We start from the raw sequence: 25997 nt of genomic DNA, 5'->3' as shown, positions 1-25997 counted from the left end.
TAAAAGATCTTGCCTGGGAAGTATTAACCCACCCGCTGTAGTCACCAGACCTTGCTCCTTCAGATTACACACGCACTTTCTGAACAGCACTTCAAAACGTATGAAGAAGTGGAAAATTGGGTCTCTGAATGGTTTGCCTCAAAACAAGAAAAGTTCTATTGGGACGGTATCCACAAATTACCTGAAAGATGGGGGAAATGTGTAGCTCGTGATGGACATTACTTTGAATAAAGCACTTTTGATGTTTCTTTTGAAATTACCATGTTTTCTTTGATTACAAAATCTGCATTATTAACCAGTACACCTGGTCTAAGCTACAAGATGTAAACTAATGGCCCCACTGGATAAATGAGGGCCGCAGATTACTTTTTTGTTTTTCCCCATTTGGTATTTTTAGGAAATTTTAGTTTAAATGCAGAAGATGTTTATTTCTGATTTCTCTTGAAAAAATTAGGTGATTTGAATATACTAGGTGAATAGTTCTAGGTGGCAACAATTGGCTGGGTGACCCTGTCCACTTTTGATGAACAAGCTCTATTCAATTTGCCGGAGTCCCCACCTCTCCCATTGTAACTGGGGGTCATCCTGAAGCATGAGTTTGGAAAACCTGCTGTAGGCCAAAATGATGGTAGCTCTAATCCTTTACTTGGAAGAAAAGAGATATCCCTTTCACTGAGAAGTCTACTTCTACAGAAATTGAGTTGCAATAACCTTTTCATGTATGTATATACAAGTCCTCCTTTTAATAATATGGACTGAAACAGCCTCTCTCCCTGCCTCAAATGAAACTGACATTAAAGTTTGGAGGCCCTAGCTGGTTTTGCTCAATGGATAGAGCATCGGCCTGCAGACTGAAGGGTCCCGGGTTCAATTCCAGTCAAGGACACAAGGATTCAATTCCGGTTGCGGGCTTGATCCCCAGTGGATGGCATGCAGGAGGCAGCCTATCTGTGATTCTCTCTCATCATTGATATTTCTATTTTTCTCTCCCTCTTCCTTCCTCTCTAAAATCAATAAAAATAGCCCTAACTGGTTTGGCTCAGCGGATGGAGTGTCGGCCTGCGGACTGAAGGGTCCCAGGTCCAATTCCGGTCAAGGGCATGTACCTTGGTTGCGGGCACATCCCCAGTGGGGAGTGTGTAGGAGGCAGCTGATTGATGTTTCTCTCTCATCAATGTTTCTAACTCTCTATTCCTCTCCCTTCCTCTCTGTAAAAATCAATAAAATACATTAAAAAAAAATAAAATCAGTAAAAATAGATTTTTAAAAAAAGTTTGGAGGATTTAATCAACTAAGAAAAGGCCTGATTAAAATCTATGCTAATCATAATATTTTATTAGAAAACTAGAGGCCTGATGCACAAAATTCGTGCAAGGGGCTCGGCCCTCGCAGCCCTGGCTGCCTCGGCTGGCCCTCGCATCCTGGGCCGGACCTTGCAGCTGCTCACAGCCTCGGCCAGCCCTCACAGCCCCAGCCGGCCCTCTCAGCCTAGGCTTCATTCAGAAGGTCGTCCGGACAGTCGTTCGGCTGTTCAGTCTAATTAGCATATTAGCTCTTTATTATATAGGATGAAATGTTATTTTAGCTCTGTAGTTTGGCTTATGTAAATAAAACTCATAAATAAGTATCAATTTTTTCAAGTACTATATTAAAATATTTACTATAAAAAATGTTGAACTCTGTAAAAGTATTTGGAATATAATTGCAGAAGCCTCCTTTCATCGGGCCCTCCTCCCTTTGGCACCACCTCTCAGGATGTGCCCACTGTTGCTCTGTAGTTAGAGGCAATGTGTACAAGTGGCTAAGCAGAGCAGCGTGTGTGGGTGGGAGCCTCTGCTCTGCCATTTACCAGCTGTTTGGCCTTTGGCAAGTTAGTGAACCTCACTATTCATTCCTCTGTCCCCTCATCTGTGAAGTAGAAATAATAATGTTCCCACCATAAAGAACTGATGTATTGAATGAGTTAAACTATGGGAAGAACTTAGAAATAGTATTTGAAATATAGAGAGTGCTGTGTAAATTTTAACTATTACTGTCACTGTCATCACCATCTGATTGATTTGTTTTTCCAGATCTCTTTCTATGCAATTATAGTCCTCATTATGAATATATAGAAACTAGTTTGGCTAAATGCAGAATGGCCAAGTGTCAGAATAAGAATTTGGCCAAAGCTGCATATGACCAGGAACTTTTCTAGAAATAAAAGTGAAGCGTTTATCAGACTTTTAAATTTTAATGAAATTTTATTAAAATGTAAAGATTATTGTATTATTAAGCACCTTAGTGGTAAACAAAACTTTCTGACACTGTAGTATAAGAAATCTGACATTTTAATGCAAGAATTATACTTAGCACTGTTGGCTATAGGTTGCTTCTGATGTTTGCCATAAGTAGTTGTTACTTTCATTGACTTCAGGGAGGAGTATTTTTAAAAAATTCTTCTTTTCTTCATACTCTTCATATTTTATATTTTTATTCTATGTTAACTGAAGATTATTTATTATGGAGATTGTTGTGTATGATTTTGGAATCTTTCCTAGTGAAACTTTGAAGTGGCAAAGGTGGCATCTTGTTTTTAATTCAATGTGAAACCTTCCCAGATATGAAATTCTTATTTATTTTTATTTTTATAGATTTTAGAGAGAGGAAGGGATGGAGAGAGAAAAAAATATTGATGTGAGAGGAAAATCAATCAGTTGCCTCCTGCATGAGCCCAACCAGGGATCAAAGGACCTTTTGGTATACGGGATGACACTCCAACGAACTGAGCACACCAACCCGGGCACCAAATATGACATTTTAAAAAGGTTAATTGTGGTAAATGTTTCCCCCCACGGCCCCGTGTGGTTCAGGGTTCAGGATCTGGAAGAGGAGCCGCACACAAATGAAAGAGAAGAGACAAGATATAATTTGGGAATATTGGGGGCCAGGCGGATAAGTCCAACTCAAGAGGAAGGACTTCCACTGGTGCTCAGGCCTCACCAAGCTTTTTTTTTTTTTTTTTCCTGGTTCAAAGTCCTGGTTTTATTTCCATCTGTAACAACAGCAGGGGTCCGAAAAAGACTGACATTATGGGTAAAGTTTAAATGTAACAAAGAAAGATTTGGATTATGTACACTGAGAAGGAGGGGTTTTCATATCGACCTTTTCCTATTTTGTAGTTTCTGACAGTAGAAACTTAACACCCCCACAATTTAATGTAGAAGCACAGCTTTCATGATCAATCGTTTGTCCTAAAATGTAAAGCAGGGCTTGGGCTGCGTGGTCATCCCGGCTCCTGGAGGCTGTAATGTCAGGTCACAGGAGACGCTCCCATGCAGCCCGGAAGAAACGCGATGGCAACCACGTCCGGTCGGAGGGCAGACACGGCACAGCCCCCGTGAGAACCATGTCCTGCCTCCTCACCTCCAAGTAGAACATTATTCCTTTCATTCAAACTGACTAATTGGAAGTGAGCCAAACAGCTACAAAGGCAGAATGAAGAAAAAACTTTCACAGAAGAGGGACACTCCTTCAGCCCCGTTAAAGTGAACTGTGCCAAGTCCCTGCTCCTTCCAGGGAACTGAAGGCCAGTTATTGCTGCAAAGCTAGGGCCTCTCCCCCGGCTGATGCTCCACATGCAGAGGCTGCTGTCTGGCTTGAGGCCTGTGGGGAGGGTGGGGAGGTGGGGCAGGCTGGCACTCCCGTCACCCCTCAGCCCTGTGCGTTAGGAGCAGTGCTGCCACCTGGAAACCAGAGGCTCCTACGCCTGCAGAGTGGGCAGGGGGTGTTATCTGCCCCTTGGTGAGGAGAGGCCACCAAACTTTGCCAACCAGAACTGCAGAGGGCCATAGTCCAGATGGCCAGAGGACCAGCTCCTGAAATGGTGGGTTGGTGGGGTGGTGAGAAGGCCAAGGCAGGACCCAGCTTGTCAGGTGGGCCACGCTCTGAGACACGGGGTGGCTGCGGCTTGGGCCAGCTGGACATGGGCTGATAAGGCCACAAATACTGCGCCGCCTTCCGGTGTCCATACGTGAGGAGACCGTGGGCAGCGGGGACTGAGGACCAGCGGGCATATGGTGACGAGGACGGATTTTATCAGAAAGGAGCGGACACCGAGTACAGGCCTGCCCTGTGTACCGTGCCTGGCACGCGCCAGGAGGGAATTCTGGGGCCTGGTCAGTTCCTGAGAACGGGGTGACAGAACAGGGCGGGGCCTAAGGGACACTCACGGTGCTGCGTCTCCTGGGCTGCGAGGAGGCGGCGGTGGACGGGCTTTATTGCACGTTTCATTCTCAGAGGCCTGGGCATGGCCCTGCAGAAATCCCTGCCTGTCACTGCTAAGGTCGGGAAGGAGCCCAGTGGTTGGTCCTCCGGGGCTGTCGGCTCGGTCACTGTGCGGGCAGAGGCCGGGTGAGGTACCATGCCCGCAGGAGCGGGGTGGACTGGCTCACCCTGACCAGGGCTGGCTCCCCAACAACACTGGGGGAAGCTGCGCACACCTCCTGTGCGGGGGAGCTTCTTGGCAAACGTGCAGTCCCGGAGAGGCTGGAACCTGCTTCTCAACTTGAAGGCGCTCAGCTCCTCGCCTGCCCTGGAACCAGGCTGCCAGGGGAGCAGGCCGCACCCGGCCGGCAGGGCTGTGGCTCCGGCTGAGGCATCAAGCTGGAGGTAACGAGAGGACCTCAGAGGGCTGGAAATAAGGAGCAGTCTACATATCAGGCCTTGGTTTAAAAGTCTTTTGAGCTCAGGAAATTGGAGGCAGAGAACCCACGAAGGCCGCATGAGCCCGCGCGGATGTCACTGTCCGTCCTTCTCCGAGGCAGCTCGCAGCGCATCAGATGTAAATGGGGTGATAGCGTTTGTGGCTCATCTTCTTCCTGCTGGTCGGGCAAGTGTTCGCGTTCTTGAGGGAATCTCGGAGGCACTGGCTGCAGAAGATGTGGCCACACTCTGTAGAGACAATGACACGCCCATTCTGCACAATCTCTGAGTATCCATCCATGCAGATCGGACAACTGACTGTGCCGGAGGGCCTGAGCCCCGGCGATGTCTCTTCCCTGGCGTTTCTGGGAGTGTGCGTGGTCACATACACGTCCCTGTCCCTGCTCAGTTCCTCGTCATCGCTGCTCACCACACAGCTGTCAGCGTGGTCCTGGCACTGCCTCCTAGTGTTCCTCCTGGGCCGCCTCCTTTCATCAATGATCACTACAGAGTCGTTGTGCGTCAGGTCGACGACCACCGGCTCCAAAGACTCACAGGTGAGGTCCACTATTTCATCTCCAGCGCTTTCTACGAGCTCTATGGGTTCTGTTTCCAAGGCCATCACCGGGGTGGGGCCTGCTTCCCAAGCTCGCTTCTGGGCTTGTCTGGAATTTGCTGCCCCTCCTCGACGCTTCCTCGTGCTCATGGTGCTTCCCGGCTGCACCTGCAGAGACGAAAGTGACTGAGCCAAGCCCTGCAGGGACGTCCAGCGTTCTCAGCCACTCATGCCTGCTGCTCACTCATCCTCTGGCTGCCACGGCATTCGGGGCCACACAGATGTCCTCCAAGTCCTGGGCTGCTCTGGGCTGGTAGGCGCCCCGCCGACGCACTCGAGCTAGGAAACACCTTCGGAAGAGGCTGCGGAGAGGCACTCCAGCCAGGCGCCACACCTCAACAGCGACCCACTTCCGCTCCCCTCTCCAAGCTTTTATTTGGTTCGGGATCCACCCATAGTATAGCCCTTAGGCAGGGAGGTTCCAGTGACACACAGACTTATTCTTATCAATAAGGATTTACATGATTAAAGGTGGGGAGGTTGCTTCAGCTACCATTATCTGGATTAACAGAGGTGGTGCACAGCTCTGACCTTTGCTAGGGCTTCAAAGGTCACCAGCCTTCCCGGTTCTCTGTCTACACCTCTCTGCTAGTAAAGACAATAGGTGGTTTCCCACAGCTAATGACCTAAATGGAATTAAGTAACTAAAAATTAAGTACTGTCCTTTCAATGAGGGAAATGACTTTAAGAATTATGGGCAAAGGAGCCCAGGAGTTCAGCAAAGAGAATACAGTTGGGGCTATGTAGGATTACTGTGCCTGGTTGAGGAAACAGTGACCCAGCCTGTAAGCCGAAGGTTTATTTTATAGTCAGATCACACAAAGCAAAACAAGGGGAGTGGTCAACATGTTTACAATGTTCTTGCGAGTTTCAAATCTATTTCGTTATTCAAACCTTTTTTTGGCAGTACTTGCTGCACCTCCCGTAACCCATTAGCTACCTAGGAACAAGGGAGGACTATAAGATCAAGCTTAATTGCGCTAGGAGAGCTCTGCCCTCCAAGCTGGGACTTGTATGTGGCTCTGCCACAGGTCAGTCCAAGGCTTGACCCTGTAGCCACTCCCTACAAATAAGCATTTATTACCTTTAGAATTTCTAATAAAACAGAAGAAAGTTTTATGTCTCCTCCAAATCCTTCAATTCCATTAATGAACCAAGACCTTATGCATTTTACCTAAGTGTGTCTGGACCTTTTTATATTTTTTTGTCAGTACTTCTTTTGTGGGTGATGAAATCCATCAATTTATTGCTTGCTTTTTAAGGAAAGACTTTCTTTTCTTCATCAATATGATTTCATTTCCTACAGTACCTGAAGCAATCCTGCATGTTGTAACACTGACGTGAACCTCCACCTCCAAGCTTCCTGCTCTAAAATTTCTAGTCTCACACTTGGTAACCAGAAATCCAGTTCCACTTTTTATTTTAATCTTGTTTTTTTTTTGTTTTGTTTTTTTGTGCAATGGTAAATGGGATTTTTTTTTAGTCTCTCTTTCTGTAAGTTCACTATTGGTGTATAGAAATGCCATAGATTTCCTGGCGTTAATTTTGTATCCTGCTACATTGCCGAATTCATTTATTAAGTCTAATAGTTTTTTGATGGAGTCTTTAGGGTTTTTTATGTATAATATCATGTCATCTGCAAATAAGGACAGTTTTACTTCTTCTTTTCCAATTTGGATGCCTTTTATTTTTTCTTCTTGTCTAATTGCAATGGCTAATACTTCCAGTACTATATCGAACAGGAGTGGTGAGAGTGGGCATCCTGTCTTGTTCCTGTTCTTAGGGGAAATGGTTTTAGTTTTTGTCCATTGAGTATGATGTTGGCTGTGGGTTTGTCATATATGGCTTTTATTATGTTGAGATATGATCCTTCTATTCCCACCTTGCTGAGAGTTTTTATCAAAAATGGGTGTTGGATTTTGTCAAATGCTTTTTCTGCATCAATTGATATGACTATGTGGTTTTTTTTCTTTCAATTTGTTTATGTGATGTATCACGTTTATTGATTTTCGGAATTGTACCATCCTTGCATCCCTGGGATAAATCCTACTTGGTCATGGTGTATGATCTTTCTGATGTACTGCTGGATCCGATTTGCTAAGATTTTGTTGAGGATTTTGGCATCTGTGTTCATGAGGGATATTGGCCTGTAATTCTCTTTCATTGTGTTGTCTTTACCTGGTTTTGGTATTAGGGTGATGCTGGCTTCATAGAATGAGCTTGGAAGTGTTCCTTCCTCTTGGATTTTTTGTAGTAGTCTGAGGAGGATAGATTTTAGTTCTTCCTTGAATGTTTGATAAAACTCCCCTGTGAAGCCGTCTGGTCCTGGGCTTTTGTATGCTGGAAGCCTTTTGATGACTGCTTCAATTTCTTCCATAGTTATTGGCCTGTTGAGATTTTTAGATTCTTCCTGATCAAGTTTTGGAATGTTGTATTTTTCTAGGAATATGTCCATTTCCCCCAGGTTGTCTAATTTGTTGGAGTAGAGTTATCCATAGTATTGTTTAACAATCATTTGTATTTCTGTGGGGTCTGTTGTTATTTTAATCTTTATTGTTGAAAGTATTACACACGTCCCCTTTATCCTGCATTGGCCCCTTCTGGCCTGTCCCTGCTCTCCACCTCAGGCCTTCACCACCCTATTGTCTGTGTTCATGGGTTATGCATACAAATTCTTTGGTTATTCTCTTCCCACACACCCACCTACACTTGCCTTCCCTTTGAGATTCAACAGTCTGTTTCAATGCTTCTGTGTCTGTGGATCTAGTTTGTTCATCAATTTATTTTGTTCATTAGATTCCACATATGAGTGAGATCATGCAATACTTATTCTCTGACTGGCTTATTTCACTTAGCATAATACTTTCCAGGCCCATCTATGCTGTTGCAAATGTAAGAGTTCTTTCTTTTTTACAGCTGTGTAGTATGTATTTTACATTGTGTAAATGTATCACAGCTTTTTTATCCACTCATCTAGTCACTGTTTCCTTGTTAATTTTTTGTCTGGAAGAGCTATCCAGTGAAGTCAGCAGGGTGTTAAAGTCCCCTACTATAATTGTATTGCTGTCAATCTCTCCCTTAAAGTCCTCTAAAAGCTTTTTTATATATTTAGGTGCTCCTATATTGGGTACGTACTCTATATGCTTACCAGGGTTATATCCTCTTGTTGGATTGATCCCTTTATTATTATGTGGTGACCTTTATTGTCTCTTGTGATGGCCTTCATTTGAAGTCTATTTTGCCTTATATTAGTTTTGCTACCCCAGGTTTTTTTTTTTTTCATTTCCATTTGCAGGGAAAAATTTTTCCCATCCTTTCATTCTCATCCTGTGTGAGTCTTTTGTTCTGAGGTAGGTCTCTTGTAGACAGCATATACTTGGGTCATGTTTTCATATTCATTCAGCTACCATATCTTTTGATTGGAGAATTTAATCCATTATTGATAGGTACCTATTTATTGCCATTTTAATTCTTTATGCCTATGTTTCTCTTTATTTCTTCTCAATACTGCAGTCCCTTTAGCATTTCTTGCAGTGCTGGTTTGGTGTTGATAAACCCCGTTAGCCTTTTTTTTTTGTCTGGGAAGCTCTTTATTTCACCATCTAATTTGAATGATAGCCTTGCTAAATACAGTAATCTGGCTTTTCATTACCTTGAATACTTCACACCATTCCCTTCTGGCCTGTAGAGTGTCTGATGAGAAATCAGCTGACAGTCTTATGGGAACTCCTTTGTAGGTAACAGCTTGCTTTTCTCTTGTAAGAGTCTCTCTTTGTCTTTAATTTTAGCATTTTAATTATGATGTGTCTGGGTGTGGGCCTATTTGGGTTCCTCTTGCTTGGGACTCTCTGTGCCTCTTGAACTTGTGTGACTTTTTCCCTCACCAGGTTAGGGAGCTTCCTGCCATTATTTCTTCAAATACATTCTCTAGTCTATCGCTTGCTCACTTTCTTCCCCTCGGTACTCCTATGATGAGAATATTATTACATTTCATATTGTCCCATAGCTCCCTTAAGTTTTTTTTTCCTGTTTTTCATTGTGGTTCTCTGATATTTTTTTCTACCCTTATAATTCACTGATCTGATCCTCAGCTTCCCATAATCATCTGTGTATTCCTTCCAGTCTGTTCTTTATTAATACTATGTCATTCTTATTTCTGACTGCTCTTTTTTCATAGTTACTATATCTTTTCTCATACTGCTAAGCATCATTGCCATCATTCTTCTGAACTCTTAGCTGATAAATTTATTATCTCCATTTCATTCAGCTCTTCTGGAGAATTCTCTTGTTCTTTCATTTGGGCTTGTTTTCTTGTCTTCCCATTTTTCCTGCCTATTTGGGTTTTTGTTTATGCATTAGATAGATCTGCTGTGACTTCCAATCTCTAATGCAGGACAATGTCAGATGCTGTTTGTGACTGGCCCTGAGCATCCTGTTTGGAGCTATCAGCAATCCACAGCTTATGGCTCCCTCTGCTAGGGCTGGGTGCCTTTGGAAAGAAATAAGATGTGCACCACGGTCTGCTTTTTCTAGCCCCAGGCCAAGAATTAGATCAGGCAAAGACTCAAAGCCTCCAGAGACCAGCTTCTGCCTACAGTCTGATTGTTATTTAGTCTTGATTAACCTCAGGCTATCAGCCACAGGTGGGGTGACAGGTTTTCCAACAGGGTGGGTCAATTGCTTCTGCCTGTATGCAGATTGTTATTCTCAGTCTCTTAATGGGCTCAGAAACTCCACAGGGTGGAGCAGGGGGTTTTCTAATAGGGTGGGGCAATTGCAAAACACGCCTCCCCCCAGGCAAAAGCAGCCTGAATGGTAAAGATCTGCCAGAGAAAGATGTCCTCTGCAATATGAGGGAATGATTCAGCACAGGAATTTGGGGTGTCTGCCTTCTGAACTCTAACCCCAGAACTCTCTACCCTGGCTTCTGCTCACACAGCTCCAGTCCACTCTGTCCTCCCCCTGGAGCCCAAGGTGAGTGGCTGCACACAAAAATTTGTGTGTTGGCCCTTTAAGAGTGTGCTTGCATTTCCAGCCATCTCTCCCTGACAGGCAGAAACCCTACTGCTTTTCACAGCCAGATGTCATGTGGGCACCTTTCTCAGTTCTGGTGCTCTGGGCTGGGGAACCCAGCTTGGGGTTTAGACCCCAGAGTTTTCAGTGGAGATGCCCCACAGCTGAGATATCCCTCCAGAACTTGAGCTTCAGTCTGTGGGAGCCTGGCCAGCCCTTTTGTGCCTCCACATTTACTACCAGTTTCTATGTGGTCTCCACTTTCCATCCTTGGTTATCAGCATTCACTTCAGCTAGTCTTCAGTGGATGATTTAAGAAGGTTTTTCTGTATTTTAGTTATAATTCCAGTTTGGTCCTGGGAGCATGTCAGTGTAGCTTTCATTTACTCTGCAGCCATTTGGAATCTCCAGCTTCACTTTTGTAGACCAATATGTTCTTAATTTCACAGTTAACTCTTATTTGGAATCTCTTATTCTTGCACACGTTAAGTTTTTCATCACCCCGTAGCTATTTTAACCAGAAAGTGTTTGGAGAGCAGAAAGGATACTTAATTTTATTGTATACTAGAGGCCCAGTGCATGAATTCATGCACAGATGGGGTCCCTTAGCCTGGCAGGCGACTGAGGCCTATCGGGGGGGCTAGTCGGCCAGGGGAAGGGGCAGCGGGAGGTTGGCTGGCCGGGGGGAGGGGCAGCTAGAGGTTGGCTATGGAAGCGCACTGACCACAAGGGGGCAGCTCCTGCGATGAGCGTCTGCCCCCTAGTGGTCAGTGTGCATCATAGCAACTGGTCAGCCAGTGGTTCTGGTTGTTCCAGTCGTTCGGTCATAATGGTCACTTAGGCTTTTATATATATATAGATTCTATCCCTCGATGAAAATAGCCTTATCATTTTTTCAAATTTGTAAAAGTTATACCTGAACAGTAGCCAACTCAAACATAGAAAAATATGAAGAAGATATATAATCATTCCAAGTCTCACAACAAGAGATATCACATTTGATTGATTTGTTTCTAGTTATCTCTTTGTGTTTCCTCTCTCTGTGATCACATACCTAGAAACACATACACACATTTATTATGTAGTATATATGTTAACATAAAGGGACCATAGCATATGTTTTCCTTCACAGTCTCTTTTTACTTAACTAATGTATCATGGACATCTTTTCACATCAATATAGATCCACATTCTTTTTTTAAAAAAAAAAATATATATATATTTTATTGATTTTTTACAGAGAGGAAGGGAGAGAGATAGAGAGTTAGAAGCATCGATGAGAGAGAAATATCGATCAGCTGCCTCCTGCACATCTCCTACTGGGGATATGCCCGCAACCCAGGTACATGCCCTTGACCGGAATCGAACCTGGGACCTTTCAGTCAGCAGGCCGACGCTCTATCCACTGAGCCAAACCGGTTTCGGCGCGATCCACATTCTTATTTGTAATAGCTGTATATAATTTAATTGCATGGATATTTAACCAGCCTTCCATTGATGGGCATTTAGGTTGTTCCCGATTCTTTGCTACAGTAAATAGTGCTGTAATGAAGATTATTATATGTACATTTGTCCTCAGGCTGAATTTCTAGAAATGGAATTGTTGAATCAGAATTTTCATGTTCAACATTTTGATCACTATTTATTGTTAAACTGTTTTTCATAAAGGTTGTAAAAAATGCGAAGTTCACAAATGTTAGGTTAAACTGTCTGATTCTTCATGCTCCACCAATACTAGATATAGTTATTTTAAATAAATCTTTGCAATCTAGTTTAAAAATTGTATGATTTTATCTTACTTGATGTCTAGTGAAATTGAATACCTGTCATCTGTTTAGTAGCTGTTTATGTTTCTTTTATTTGCCTGTTCTTTTTCTTTCTCCATTTTTGATACATGATTTTATTTATTTTTTTGTAGGAACAATTTGCTCTGTAATGGGCTTAGCCTGAAATCACTTGCTGAGACTGTTTTGAACTTTCCCCTTGACAAGTCCCTTGTACTTCGTTGTAGCAACTGGGATGCTGAGAATCTTACGGAGGACCAGGTACTTCTTATCAGAGTGCTTGAAGAATGGAAGAGACACTGGTTGTGAAGTATAATTGTTGTTAAAGTTCTAATCCTCAAATATAAGTATTGGGCAGAAGTGCCTTAAAATAGATTCCTTGTCTGATGAAACCAAGATAATTGGTCTAAAATAACGCTTAATGAAATTTTAGGAAATGCAGAAAATAATTTTTAATTTTGACATTTAAAAAAATGGATTGAGACCATAGCACATATGGCCAGGGCTTTTGAACTAGTGGGTTTTATTATCAGTAACTATAGATAATAAAACATTAGATAACATTATCAGTTACAGTCAAATGTCAGTAACTGTAAGTCTTTCTTCTCAGTCTACTCAGTTTCTCCATAGATGAATCTTCTAGTCTTCTGCTCAAGAGGTATAAGCCCCACAGCCTATATTCTGATGGCTGAGTGAGGGAAAGGTGCTGCTAGTCTTACCATTCAGTACCTAGACTTTCCCGGAATCCCCTATTTTTCAGGTGACATTTTGCCTCCAACCTCCACCATGCCTGGTTTTACTAAGTCCAGATCCTCTGTGATTTAGCCATTATATGACTTAAACTTGTCAAAAACCAAATTCTACACATTGAATAAAACAAGATGAGTTTATTTATTTATAATATATTTTATTGATTTTTCACATAGAGGAAGGGAAAGGGATAGAGAGTTAGAAACATCTATGAGAGAAAAACATCGACCAGCTGCCTCCTGCAAATCCCCTACTGGGGATGTTCTCCCAACCAAGGTACATGCTCTTGACTGGAATCAAACCTGGGACTCTTCAGTCCGCAGGCCTACGCTCTATCCACTGAGCCAACCCAGTTAGGGCAAGATGAGTTTATTGTAAGAGTTTCAACTTGCAAGCCGGGAAATTCAAGGCTACAGGAGCAATGCGTTCTGAGTTGCTCACAGACGATGGTAAATGCGGAAGTTATTTGGCTTTTTCAGCTTATTGGTTGTCTAGTGGTCTTCTTCCTTATTTGGATCCAGGTAGCTGAGACAGGAACAAGGAAGTCCAAAGATGGTATGAACAGACTTGGTGTTTGGGTATTGGTTGGTGTCCTCTGCTAATTTCTGAGGAGAGCTATAAATATTCCTGCAATTTATGTTAGGTGAAGTTTTGTTTTCTTTAATGTGCCTGCTTTGGCCCGTTCCATTTTGTCCCTGGCATAAATGACTCCATTTTAGTTTTGGTTTTACAAACTTTTACTCTTTTGGGTTAGAGAAGGAGTAATTGGCCTTGTGGTATAAAGAGGTCTAGGGTTTAAGTGTGCTTTATGGAGACTTTCACCTTATCCTTCTGTTTTCACCCCTACGTGTATCCTTGCTTTCACAGACAACTGCTGCCTCCCATTCCTTATGCTTTGCCATTCTTTGTGGCTCAAATTAATTTGATTTTTAATTTTTGGCTTCTACCCCCTATTATAGGTCTAGGTTTCAGCCTTCTCTTGGTGGCCAAGTCAGTTACCACTTGTTCATCCTTCCAAAATGTTGTTAATGGAGTTAGCAATAATTAGTATCTTAAGGTTAATATTATCCTGTGAGAGTTCTAGGAATCAAATTATGTGAAATTGGTTTCTACAGCCATTTCTGATTTGCTGTGACCCTGAGTAAGTTACTTCTTTGTGCCTTCGTTTGTTCATTCATTCCTTCTTTGCTTCCTTCCTCTTAAGAGTTGTTTTTTTTTAATATATTTTATTGATTTTTTTACAGAGAGGAAGGGAGAGAGATAGAGAGCTAGAAACATCGATGAGAGAGACATCGATCAGCTGCCTCCTGCACATCTCCTACTGGGGATGTGCCTGCAACCCAGGTACATGCCCTTGACCGGAATCGAACCTGGGACCTTTCAGTCCGCAAGCCGACACTCTATCCACTGAGCCAAACCGGTTTCGGCCTCTTAAGAGTTTTACTGAAATGTCTCTCGGTCTTTTGACTAAGATAAAGTATAATAGTTTTACTGAATTGTCTCTCGGCCTTTTGACTAAGATCAAGTATAATAGTTTTACTGAAACATAATTCACATACAATAAAATTCACCCATTTAAAATGTACAAGTAAATGAATTTTAGTATATTTACAGAATTATGCAACCATCATCACAATCTAATTTTAGAACATTTTCAGCTCCCCAAAAAGAAACACCATACCCATTAGCAGTCACTCTCCCCTCCCTCCTCCCCCAACAGCTAGGTTTGGTGGAGTTGTGTGAAGCACAAAAGTTGTTGTTGTTTTTATAATAGATTTTTATTGATTTCAGAGGGGAAGGGAGAGGAAGGGAGAGAGATAGAAACATCATTGATAAGAATCATGGATGGCCGCCTCCTGCACGCCCCCTAGTGGGGATCGAGGCCACGACCCAGGCATGTGCCCTTGACCAGAATCGAACCCGGGACCCTTTGGTCCGCAGGCCAACGCTCTGTCCACTGAGCCAAACCAGCCAGGGTGCACAAAAGATTTTAATTTTGATGGGGTCAGTTTTTTAAAAAAATTATTCATACTTTTGGTTTCATATCTAAGAAATCATTACCTAACTCATAGTCATAATCATTTGCTCCTCTGTTTTCTTCTAAGAGTCTTATGTTTTAGCTCTTACACTTAGGTTTATGATCCATTTTGAGTTAATTTTTGGGTGATATGAGGTAGGGGTCCAACTTTATTCTTTTGCATGTGGATGTCCAGTTGTTCCAGCACCATTTGTTGCAAGTGCCTTGGTTTTTTTATCACTTGAAAAATAATTGTTAAAAAGCACTCTGAACTTTTCACATTGAAGTACACTCTTTTCCGGTAGGAGACAACTTGCTGATAGATACGTAGATTGTTGGGTCTAGGTGGAAATTTTATTAAGCATTTAAAAAATCCATACTAATAGTTCCATTTACCAGGCTTACTTTTGTGTGTATGCCCTAGCTAGTTTGGCTCAGTGGATAGAGCGTTGGCCTGTGGACTGAAGGGTCACAGGTTCAATTTCAATTTTTATTGATTTCAGAGAGGAAAGGAGAGGGAGAGAGAGATAGAAACATCAACGATGAGAGAAAATCATTGATCGGCTGCCTCCTGCACACCCCGTACTGGGGATTGAGCCCGCAACCTGGCATGTGCCCTTGACCGAATCAAACCCAGGACCAAACTAGCTAGGGCAGTCACACAGGCCTCTTAACGAATGTTGGTCTCAGCTGTTCTAGATGAGACTATCCCCAAAGTGAAGTTCGTGTACTAGTTGTCACACCTGTGGTAACTACCCTACTCCAGATTTGAAAAAAAATCTGTCCAGTGGGTTTGGTAGCAGATACAATAAAATTATGCAAACAGAAAGAAACCTCACTGATTTACATAGATTGGAATTTTCAAGCATTTAAAGTAAGTTATTATTTTAACTATTTTAGTTTAAACATAGGGAACATGAGAATTCATTACAGTATTTGATTTGCTTTTGTATAGTTTTACATTTTTCATAATAAAAATTTAAGAAGATGTCTAGGTTATCATACATCGTGAATTAGACCTGAAAATTGTTTATATCTTTGTGATGACTTTGAAGTTGCTCTCTCTGGTTTGCCTTCTAGATTCCACTGATCTCTGACTTTTCTCTTCAGGTAATTTATGCTGCCAGGGATGCCCAGATTTCAGTGGCTCTCTTTCTCCATCTTCTTGGATACCCTTTCTCTAGGAATCCAACTTTAGAAGAAAATGATGACCTCATTGGCTGGAGAAAAGTTTTGGAGAAATGCCAGGATTTGGTAGACATCCCATTCCGAAGCAAAGGAATTAGCAGATTGGGAGAAGAGGTTAATGGGGAAGCAACAGACTCTCAGCAAAAACCAGGAAATAAGAAGTCTAAGGTCGATGTAACGGTGCCAGGCAACCATCAAGGGAGAGACCCCAGAAAACATAAAAGAAAGCCCCTGGGGGTGGGCTATTCTGCCAGGTAATTGACTTGTTTCATGTCTAGTAAAGTGTCAGAGGCCCAGCCTCCAGCAAAAGGCACATGTGATATCTCACCTTGGGAATAGGAGGAGGCATGTGGTAAGGAAGCAAAGGTTCTCCATGGTTTATTATTCTTCCTTTCCTTCAAGGACATTTGGAGCTATCCTTTGATTTATTTGTGTACTTTCCTCCTTTCACTTTTTTTTTTTTAATCCTCACCTGAGGATATTTTCCCATTGATTTTTAGGAAGAGTGGCAGAGAGAGGGAAAGACAGAGAAAAACATCGATGTGAGAGAAACACATCGATTGGTTGCCTCCTGCATGCGCCCCGACCAGGGCCTGGGGTGGGGAGGAGCCTGCAATCAAAGTATGTGCCCTTGACCGGAATCAAACCTGGGACCCTTTGGTCTGCCGGCTGATACTCTATCCACTGAGCCAAACCGGCTAGGACCCTTTTTACTTCTTCATTGTTGGGCAGTTGGGGTGGAAGTGAGGAGAGCTTAACTTAGCTTTCTCACTGACCCTGATGACCTTAGACCTGTACTTTCTCCAGTTATAAATGAAGGTAAAATTAATTATTCCTGCTTGCTTCAGAATAGCTGTGAAAATGAATAACATGAAATGCCTCATACTTTTCAGGAGAAATGTGTCATCTGATTTCTTGTTCATTTGGTATTTGACTATTTAGAATGGCATCAGCTCTAAGCCAATGCCCGTGTTACAGAAAGATGACTAATAATCTCTGGTCCCTGTAGCAAAGTGCCTTCAGGAATTGGATAATTAAATTGAAGCAAGTGTTGCGTTTGAGCCAGAAGTAAACCCACGTGGCCCTCATTACTTTAACTTGAAGTTCTTTCATTTTAATTTACTTTGTTTAATCCAGTGATTACTCCATAGGGCAGTTTTCTTGGTGCTCTGTTCCTGCTTATTTTCACAATAGAACTTAGTCCCTAATGTCCCAATCCATGCATATTAAAACTAGAAGTAGGAACTCTTCATTTTTATTTCTGTTTCCTAGCCCAATGCAGAGGGAGGCATTAATATGCTTTCTTCCCATGTTTAGTTTTGTTGCTGTCCCTGGTGTTGAGAATAGCCTGGCTTACTCAGAAGAGAGCATGGGAAGATGACTGATGCCTTGACCAATAGTTAGCTTTCAGGGTTAGCCCTCTTTCTCCCTTCCCTGCAGAAAATCACCGCTCTACGATAACTGCTTCCTCCATGCTCCTGACGGACAGCCCCTGTGCACTTGTGATCGAAGAAAAGCTCAGTGGTACCTGGACAAAGGCATTGGAGGTTTGAGATTCAGCTGTCATATTTGATCTGTAAATTAGGTTCGTGTGGGCACTGGCAGGAGTGGAGAGTGAGGTGAGGGAGAGGAGTGGATAGAAGAAGGCAGAGAGACCTTGAGTCACATGGGACGGGACTATTCAAGACCCAGAAACAGTGATGTTTGCCAGGACAGCCGAGAACAATTAAGGTTGTTTTTCTTCTCTGGGGCACAGCTGAGCAGGCAGATACTAACTAAGACTTCTTTTCTCTAAGAGCTGGTGAGTGAAGAGCCTTTTGTGGTCAAGCTACAGTTTGAACCTGCGGGAAGACCTGAATCCCCAGGAGACTACTACTTGATGGTTAAAGAGAACCTGTGTGTAGTGTGTGGCAAGAAAGACTCCTACATTCGGTGAGTGTGGGTTGCCGGCTTGTCTGTCTCCATGGGAATTGCCTTTGTAGCCACATGCAGAGCCCTCAGGGGCCTTGCTGGCATCTGCCCACTTGGCTGCGAGACCTGTCCTGAGGGTGGATGCCAGTTTCCCTGAGAGTTTGCCACTCGGCCTGGCCTTGCTCTGGTGCCCCTACCCCTCCTGAGCCCAGTTCTGAGTTTCTGGAATGCAGTGCTCTTCTCTGTAACGGCTTGCCAGAAAGAGAGTGGTTCCCTTTTGCTCACCAAGGAATGGAGAGCAGTTCCTTCAGGAGCTGCCTTTCTCTCTGTCATCATAAGCCTCCCCGAGGGGCTCACAGGCATTCTGCGCTGTGGGACTGTTGGTGCAGTACCCGGATGACCCGAGGCTGCCTCTGGAATAGTCTGGGAAGGCCGTTCTCTAGTGAAGGTGAAGCTGCTTTCTCCTGGGCTTCTGGGGGGTAACTCAGGTTCTTCCCTCCTCCCTTGAAAAGTGAGACAGTAGTTGTTGCTGCCAAGAGTTTTTCTTGAGAGCTTAGTTTTTAAGAAATAATGATGGACTTTGATGAACCAGGGAAATAATCTTAGAGTAAGGAGATTCTTCAGATGAAGGAAATTGGCTTTTTCCGGTTACCTGGCTTCCAGAATTTCAGGAGTAGAGGTTACCTGCTGCATGCTTTGAGAGAGTTGTTTTCCAGCTGTTAAAGGCCATTAGAATTTCTTTTCATTTCTCTGATACTTTTCCTTCTGGGAGCACAACCTTCTCAAAGGTTTTCAGTAGCCTCCCCCTACCCCTGACCCTCCGCTGAAGCCTGAGAGCAGGTAGTCTTTTCTCACTAAAGGAACTTAGGGCATAGGTAGGTAGGTGGGCCGAGTGGAATAGGTAGTATGTTTTTATGTCCTCCCTGTCGGGTTGTGGTACTCAAGGCTTCACAGTTATGTTCAGGCCCAGATCAGAATCCAGCAGCCCCCATGCTAGCTACAGGTGTGTTCTGTTCTCATGCTAATGAGCACTGCCTTCTGGGTGGGCGTGTTCAGGAAGAACGTGGTCCCACACGAGTACCGGAAGCACTTCCCCATTGAGATGAAGGACCACAACTCCCACGACGTGCTGCTGCTCTGCACCTCCTGCCATGCCATCTCCAACTACTATGACAACCACTTGAAGCAGCAGCTGGCCAAGGAGTTCCAGGCCCCCATTGGCTCTGAGGAGGGCTTGCGCCTGCTGGAGGACCCAGAGCGCCGGCAGATGCGCTCTGGGGCCAGGGCCCTGCTCAACGCCGAGAGCCTGCCTGCTCATCGAAAGGAGGAGCTGCTGCAAGCTCTCAGAGAGTTCTATAGCACAGACACGGTCACAGATGAGATGCTTCAAGAGGCTGCCAGCCTGGAGACCAGGTACAGTGGGCAGTTTTGGTCAGAGAAGGAGTGAGGATTAATCCAGTGTCATTAACCTTGACTACTTAGTGGGAACACTTGCCAAGGAGGGGATAGGGGGGAGGGGCCATTAGTCATTTAGGTGCAGTGCATAATCTCATGATTATCCAGGTATCTAATGGCTTAAAATATCACGGAACAATCTATTTGAGAATTTCCTTTCTATAGGAGACTTTCCTTTTATCCTTGACCCTTTAAGTCATATACTTACATCTATTTTCATGATTAGCAGGAAAGTTGAAATGCAGTAGCGTTGTGCTTTATATGTTCAGTGCAGAAGTAAATTCTCAAGTCAGCACACAAAATGAAAATAGTAGTAAATACCCTCAAATCACTGAAGTTGCCCATGAAATACAGTATGTGTGGTTTTGTGTCTCACCTCATTCAGGTCTGTGGGAATTGTGACAGTGGATTCATGTTTCCTGTTTCACCTGCACTCCAGGGTACTGAGCCACTGATGGAATGCTGGCCAGAATTCTATGACTATTTTCTCCTCTTTCCTTCCTTCCTTCCTTTCTCAGACCTCCTTCTCCATTAGTACATAGTTGAATTCATATGCCTTAACTCAGTGTTCCTCAATGAGAAGTTTGTGGTCTTAAGAAATGAATGGGTCCGTAGTTCAGATGATAAAAACTCTGGGCCACCTGCTATAGTTCTGCTTCCCAACTCACTTTCTTCAGAAGTCCTAGGGGTTGAAATAATTGAACTGAAGTTCACAAGACCCTGTTAGTGATGCTAGTTGCCTGTAATATCTTTACTAATAATAGCCTAGGGCCGTCAGGACCTAAACAACCAGACAGACAACCAGTCACCAGGAAGTGCATGGAGCACCTCTTGGTCCTCCTCTGCAGCCCACAAGGCTGGTGGCAGGTGGGCGGCCAGGGCAGCGGAGTGGTGGGTGGGGTGAGGCAGGCACGGCGAGGTCATTAGCCTCCCAGGGCCGGGCAGGATGCCTAATGACCTCACCGCTGCCACAGCAGCTGTGGATCAGGCCTAGAGAGAAGCCTGGAGGCAGAGCCAGGTCCTGATCAGCAGCCGCCGGGGCTACTGGCGAGGCCTGGAGAAAGAGAGAGGCGGGGCCTGATCATCAGCTGCTGCGAATCAGGTCCAGAGATAGACTCAGAGAGAGAGACAGCTGTCAGCGGGCGTTCTGGATTTCCCAGAAGAGCCAGTGGCTGCCTAGGAGGTGGAGCTTTTGGTGCTGACTGGCATAGAAACCAACCAATCAGAACCAAATCTGGGTGAACTGCAAAGAGCCAATGGCTGCCTAGGAGGTGGAGCTTTTGACATTGACTGGCGTAGAAACTGATCAATCAGAGCCAAATCTGGGTGAACTGCGAGGAGCCAATGGCTGCATAGGAGGTGTAGCTTTTGATGCTGACTGGCATAGAAACTGACCAATCAGAACCTAATCTGGGTGAACTGGGAAGGCAGAACCTAAGGTGAGGGCTGAGGAGGGGCTTTAAGGGCAACAGCTGTTTGGTGTAAGGTGTAAGAAAGCGGTTCAATTTTTAAAAATGTTTTATTGTTTTTTTTACAGAGAGGAAGGGAGAGAGAGAGTTAGGAACATCGATGAGAGAGAAACATTGATCAGCTGCTTCCTGCACACCCCCTACTGGGGATGTGCCCGCAACCAAGGTGCATGCCCTTGACCGGAATTGAACCTGGGACCCTTCAGTCTACAAACTGACACTCTATCCACCGAGCCAAACCAGCTAGGGCGCGGTTCAATTTTTTAATAACCAGTTTGGCAGTATAGTGCATATGGCTGGCTATCAGTCCAGATATAGGGATTATGTATTTTTGTCTGCAAAGAGCATCTCCTCCTGCTAAAAAAGCCCCCCCCCCCATTTAAGCAATCCTATCCTATATAATCTATCTATACTAATAAAAGGGTAATATGCTAATTAGACCGGGTCGACCAGCCATCTTCCGGATGTCCGGCTTCCTTCTGGACAAAGCCATGGTGTTGGGGCTGAGGCAGAGGCAGTTGGGGGCGATCAGGTCGGCAGAGGAGAGCAGTTAGGTGTGATGAGGCAGGCAGGCAGAAAGGTTAGGGGCCATCAGGCAAGCAGGCAAAGGGGTTAGGGGCAATCAGGCAGGCAGGCAGGTGAGCCATTAGGAGCCAGTGGTCCCAGATTGCGGGAGGGATGTCTGACTGCCGGTTTAGGCCCAATCCCAGGGGTCCCCAATTAGAGAGGGTGCAGGCTGGGCTGAGGGAATCCCCCACCCAGTTTTTGTCATAAAAACCCCCAAAATACTTTAACTATAGCAGCAAATATTTATTGAACAAATATTTATAGATATATTTATCTAGCAGGCTACTAACCTTTATATAACTTGCTTTGATTATTTCTTCTAACAGACCCTATGAGGCAGGATTTAGGCTTCTTACTGGTAACTAACATTATATCTTAATTTTAAAAAAATCAGAGTTTAAAAAAATTTATTACTGAATTTTATCCTTGTTAAGGTTTTAGAATACATGTTGTTTTCCAAGTTTCATATTAGATACCCTAAGATTAAAATTAAGTAACTTGCCAAGGTCATATTAGAAATTAGTGACACTGGCTCTTTTAACCAATTCCCAAATGTATTTCCTAAAGCCACCAAACTTCCCCTTTCAGCCACAGACCTTTCTAGTATTTATCTTGCTGACTTGGATGTCTAGGACCAAGGAGAACAGCTGTTTTGGGAAAAGACAGACTAGTTAGTGGGTTGCTCGGGAGCTAACTAGTACAATGTCTAGAAATACTCAGAAGGTACTGATGCTGCTAGACTGGTGGGGTCTTGGGAGGAGGATGAGAGGGGCGTGGGCGCAGGGAGAGGAGCTGCGTCTGCGGGGCAGGGAACCCCTGAGAAAGGAGATCTTTATTCAGAGGAGGTGAAAACACTGTTCACCTGGTTTCAGAGCAGGTTTTTAGGCCCCTCAGCCTAGCTGGGAAGGAGGCAGGGATTTGTTTTCCTATTAAACAGCACCAGCAAAAAAACCCACCAAAACAAACAAAAAAATAAAATAAAATATATTAAAAAAAAATAACACCAGCTGCACAGCAAGCCACCGCAGCATTTCATTGTGACTAAAGCACTTCTCAGGATGTGATACTTGTCATAGATGTGATACTTCCCATGATGTGATGCTTCTCATGATGTGATACTTACATGGATGTGATTTGGCATTCCTTTTGTGAGGAGGAGGGCCCTAAAGAAATGCCTCCACTTGCATTTTACATTCAGGTATTACACTGTTATGAGAAACTGGAACAGGTTAACAGCCTGGTTTAACAGCCTCATATAAACACTGGGCATGGTTCAGGATGAATAACTTGAAAGAGTTGTGAGCTGGTAACTGAGCACCTTGGGGTACGTACAGGGCCAGCATTCTCCACCCTCATCAGCCAGACAGGAGGGCCCTCTACAGTGGCTGAGCACGATGCATTGGTTTTCCCTCAAGTTCAGCTCTGAATCCCCAAATGCTCTCCGTTGAATTGTGGGCAACATGCCCAAACTAAAAAAAAAAAAAAAAAAAAAAAGGCATATATGAGAAAGAGGCTGTTTCATAGACATTAAAGTACCCCCGTTAGGCGTCTAGCAGCCTCCCTCACACTTCGGAAGCCCTGTGGCCCACAGCATTTGGGGCCGTCTGTGAGACCGTCCTGTGCCCATTTCCCTCAGACCCTGTGTACTTTTGTATCTTGGCAGGATTTCCAATGAAAACTACATTCCTCATGGGCTGAAGGTGGTGCAGTGCCATAGCCGGGGTGGGCTGCGCTCCCTCATGCAGCTGGAGAGCCGCTGGCGTCAGCACTTCCTGGACTCCATGCAGCCCAAGCACCTGCCCCAGCAGTGGTCAGTGGACCACAACCATCAGAAGCTGCTCCGGAAATACGGGGAAGACCTTCCCATCAAGCTGTCGTGATAGCGGCTTTCCTCCCAGGTGAGGACAGCTGGGGAGCTGGAGCCAAGGTGGAACCGTCACCTCTTCCCGTTTTAATACGTTGTTAATTGTCAAAGCCTGTGACACAACTCCGAATACTAACCCATACCGATCCCAGAATGCTTCTGGTGGATGGAGCATGGCTCTTGTTTTAAGGGGAGCTTATGGTTTTAAATTTTAGTTGGGCAGAATGAAAATTCTATTTTTCCCCTCCATTTTATTTTATTTTTGTGGACAAGGAGGGTCTTGGATTTATTTTACTCTTCCTCTTCTGCTTTCCCGGTGCAGATGGGAAATGAAGGATTCTCCCTGAAGTGACTTGTCAGGACTCTCAGGTTTTTTAATACATTTCTTCCCTGTTCAGTATATTGAGTTATCTCAAACGGGCTAAGCATTTCAATCCCGTCAGGCTAGGAGGGGAGAAAAAGTTCTTCAGGGGGTTGGAGAGGCGATCAAGGGTTCAGATGAATTTTCCCAATTCCGCCTCATAATTACACATTCTTTGGCTTATGCTCTCCCACAATGCACCTGTTTGGGATCCATTCCCAACTGAATCACTTCAGTTGATTTCACACACTTGAGCTTGCTCCCCTCGACATGTCAAGGACCAAAGCGACAACGTCCTTACTTTGCTTCCACACTAACACTAGAGGGAATCGTTTTTCTAGAGACAGGCCTCCCACCAGGTGTGGCAGAGAGAAGCCTCAGCACCATCTCCCCAGGGAACTTCGATAAGTTGCTGTGCTTTTCCTCTCATGCTGTTCATTGTCTGCTGGTTACCATCCTCCTGCCCATAACTGCAAGGCTTTTAGCTTAATCCCTTCCTGGGCGGAAGATGATCTTTTCTCAGAATCAGTATCTGGTCCCTCCAGAGTTCTGTTTCCATCAATTTGCAGTACTGACCTCTTGCCAGCACTTAATTGTCTCCTGGAGACAATTGGTTGCAGTGATCTCTCCACCTCCCCCCATGCCTGGAACACTGAGATTAACTTATGTGTTTAGATTTTAAAATAGTGGTGTTTTTTTCTTTCAAAATGTGAGGTCGCCACTTTAAGCATGAAATCAACTTGGGAATTGTGCCCAAGTTGGTGATGGTTGCTCTGATAAATAAAACTTCTAAGCACAAAACTTACGGACTGTAACTGTAAAACTTTTTTCTTCATAACTTTATAAAGTTGGTAAACATTCTTGGGGGAAGAGATAGTCGTCCATGTGGAAGTACCATCGTATGTGGGCATGGATGGATACACACACACACACAGTGCAGCTTTGGCAGGTCAACAGCAACCCACAGACACACATGCACATCTTACATGTTGTTCCTCTGCCCCTTCATTCCAACTTGTCCTCAAAAAGGCATTTCTGGGATCTAAGCTAGAAATCCTTAAAAATGAATAGTACCAGGCACTGTGGGGACCCTATGTTCAATGCCTTAGGTCATTATGGGGCCTGTGTCTCAGACCATATTGCATGAAGCTCATGGAGACGGACAAGTGGTCATGCAGTAGTCAGACTTGCCACAAGGTGGCACTCAAAGATTTTGTTATATATTCCTTCTTGAGAAGAGACTTTTATACATGGTTCCCGAACACAACTCAAGATTTATGTTTCAAAATGTATGGACCTTAGCCCTAGTCGGTTTGGCTCAGTGGATAGAGTGTCGGCCTGCGGACTGAAGGGTCCTGGGTTCGATTCCAGTCAATGGCACATGCCCAGGTTGTGGGCTCAATTCCCAGTATGGGGCATGCAGGAGGCAGCAGATCAGTGATTCCCTCTCATCATTGATGTTTATCTCTCTCTCCCTCTCCCTTCCTCTCTGAAATCAATAAAAATAGATTTTAAAAAATGCATGTACCTTATTTGGGGTCATTTTGATAGCTTTATAAGAAAAACTTCCTCTGAAACAGGTATTAGGACTCTTGCGTTCTCTTCCCTTGTGATCCTCATGCTCAGAGGTAAGAGACTCGTACAGGTCAATTAAGGTGCAGGCCAATTACCGTAAGGTGCAGTGGTTGCTGTGAGAAGAAGGAATGAGGTCCCCAGCAGAGCTTCCTGCAAAGCCCAGTAACAGAGCCAGCAGCCATGGTAGAGGAGGAAGCTAGACTGTGGCACACGAGGTGTCTCATCCTTTTCAGAAGTTATTGTGTACATTTGAGTCTTTTGTTCACTGAGTCAACTTTGGACTTTACTTTTAAAGATTTTTAGAGAGAGAGGAATGGAAAGAGAGAGAAAGAAACATTGATCGACTGCCTCCTGCACACCCCCCACCAGGGATCAAACCTACAGCCCAGGTATGTGCCCTGACTGGGAATTGAACCTGCAACCCTTCTGTCCATGGGAAGATGCCCAACCAGCTGAGCCACACTGGCCAGGGATAGTCAGCCTTGGACTTTAGCAGCCTTTCCCTAAGGAAAGATAACAATTGCTATTTTAAATGAGATATTTTAAATGAGATATTTTAGAATAGGCATACCATAAATACTTACTGTTTTTTTCTGATACAAAAGTAATGTTTGTTTATTATAGATGAGTCTGAAAAAAGAATAAAAATAATCCATCTTACCTCCATCTGGAACAGAGCTAACCTTTGCTGATATATTTATGAGTTTCCTTTTGGTATATAAAAATGCATGTAATATATGTATT

The 25997-nt window shown here is 44.1% G+C and overlaps 2 protein-coding genes across 3 annotated transcripts in view; one reads left to right on the top strand and one right to left on the bottom strand.

Annotated features, from left to right (window-relative positions):
• The window catches only part of EXD2 (exonuclease 3'-5' domain containing 2), a 53401-nt gene that overhangs the window by 23030 nt on the left and 4374 nt on the right, over positions 1–25997 (top strand). Inside the window, exons 4-9 of one of the 2 annotated variants that reach the window (XM_081087709.1) lie at positions 12231–12357; positions 15974–16305; positions 17492–17598; positions 17848–17983; positions 19019–19375; positions 23117–23351. In XM_081087709.1, coding sequence (XP_080943835.1) covers positions 12231–12357; positions 15974–16305; positions 17492–17598; positions 17848–17983; positions 19019–19375; positions 23117–23333 — 1276 coding nt within the window. In that variant the 3' untranslated portion in view covers positions 23334–23351. Of the gene's footprint in view, positions 1–12230; positions 12358–15973; positions 16306–17491; positions 17599–17847; positions 17984–19018; positions 19376–23116; positions 25881–25997 lie in introns of those variants that run through there. The other variant, XM_081087708.1, reaches the window with a different exon arrangement.
• LOC308532816 (E3 ubiquitin-protein ligase RNF4) lies at positions 4817–5389 on the bottom strand (the record flags this gene model as incomplete). Its single annotated transcript, XM_081110441.1, has 1 exon — positions 4817–5389. One exon carries the CDS (start codon positions 5387–5389, stop codon positions 4817–4819), a length of 573 nt encoding a protein of 190 aa, XP_080966567.1.

Source organism: Myotis nattereri (assembly GCF_964212035.1).
Source record: "Myotis nattereri genome assembly, chromosome: 1".
NCBI classification, from domain to species: domain Eukaryota; kingdom Metazoa; phylum Chordata; class Mammalia; order Chiroptera; family Vespertilionidae; genus Myotis; species Myotis nattereri.
The sequence above is the reverse complement of the archived record's forward strand: the minus strand, read 5'-3'. Positions and strand labels throughout refer to the sequence as shown.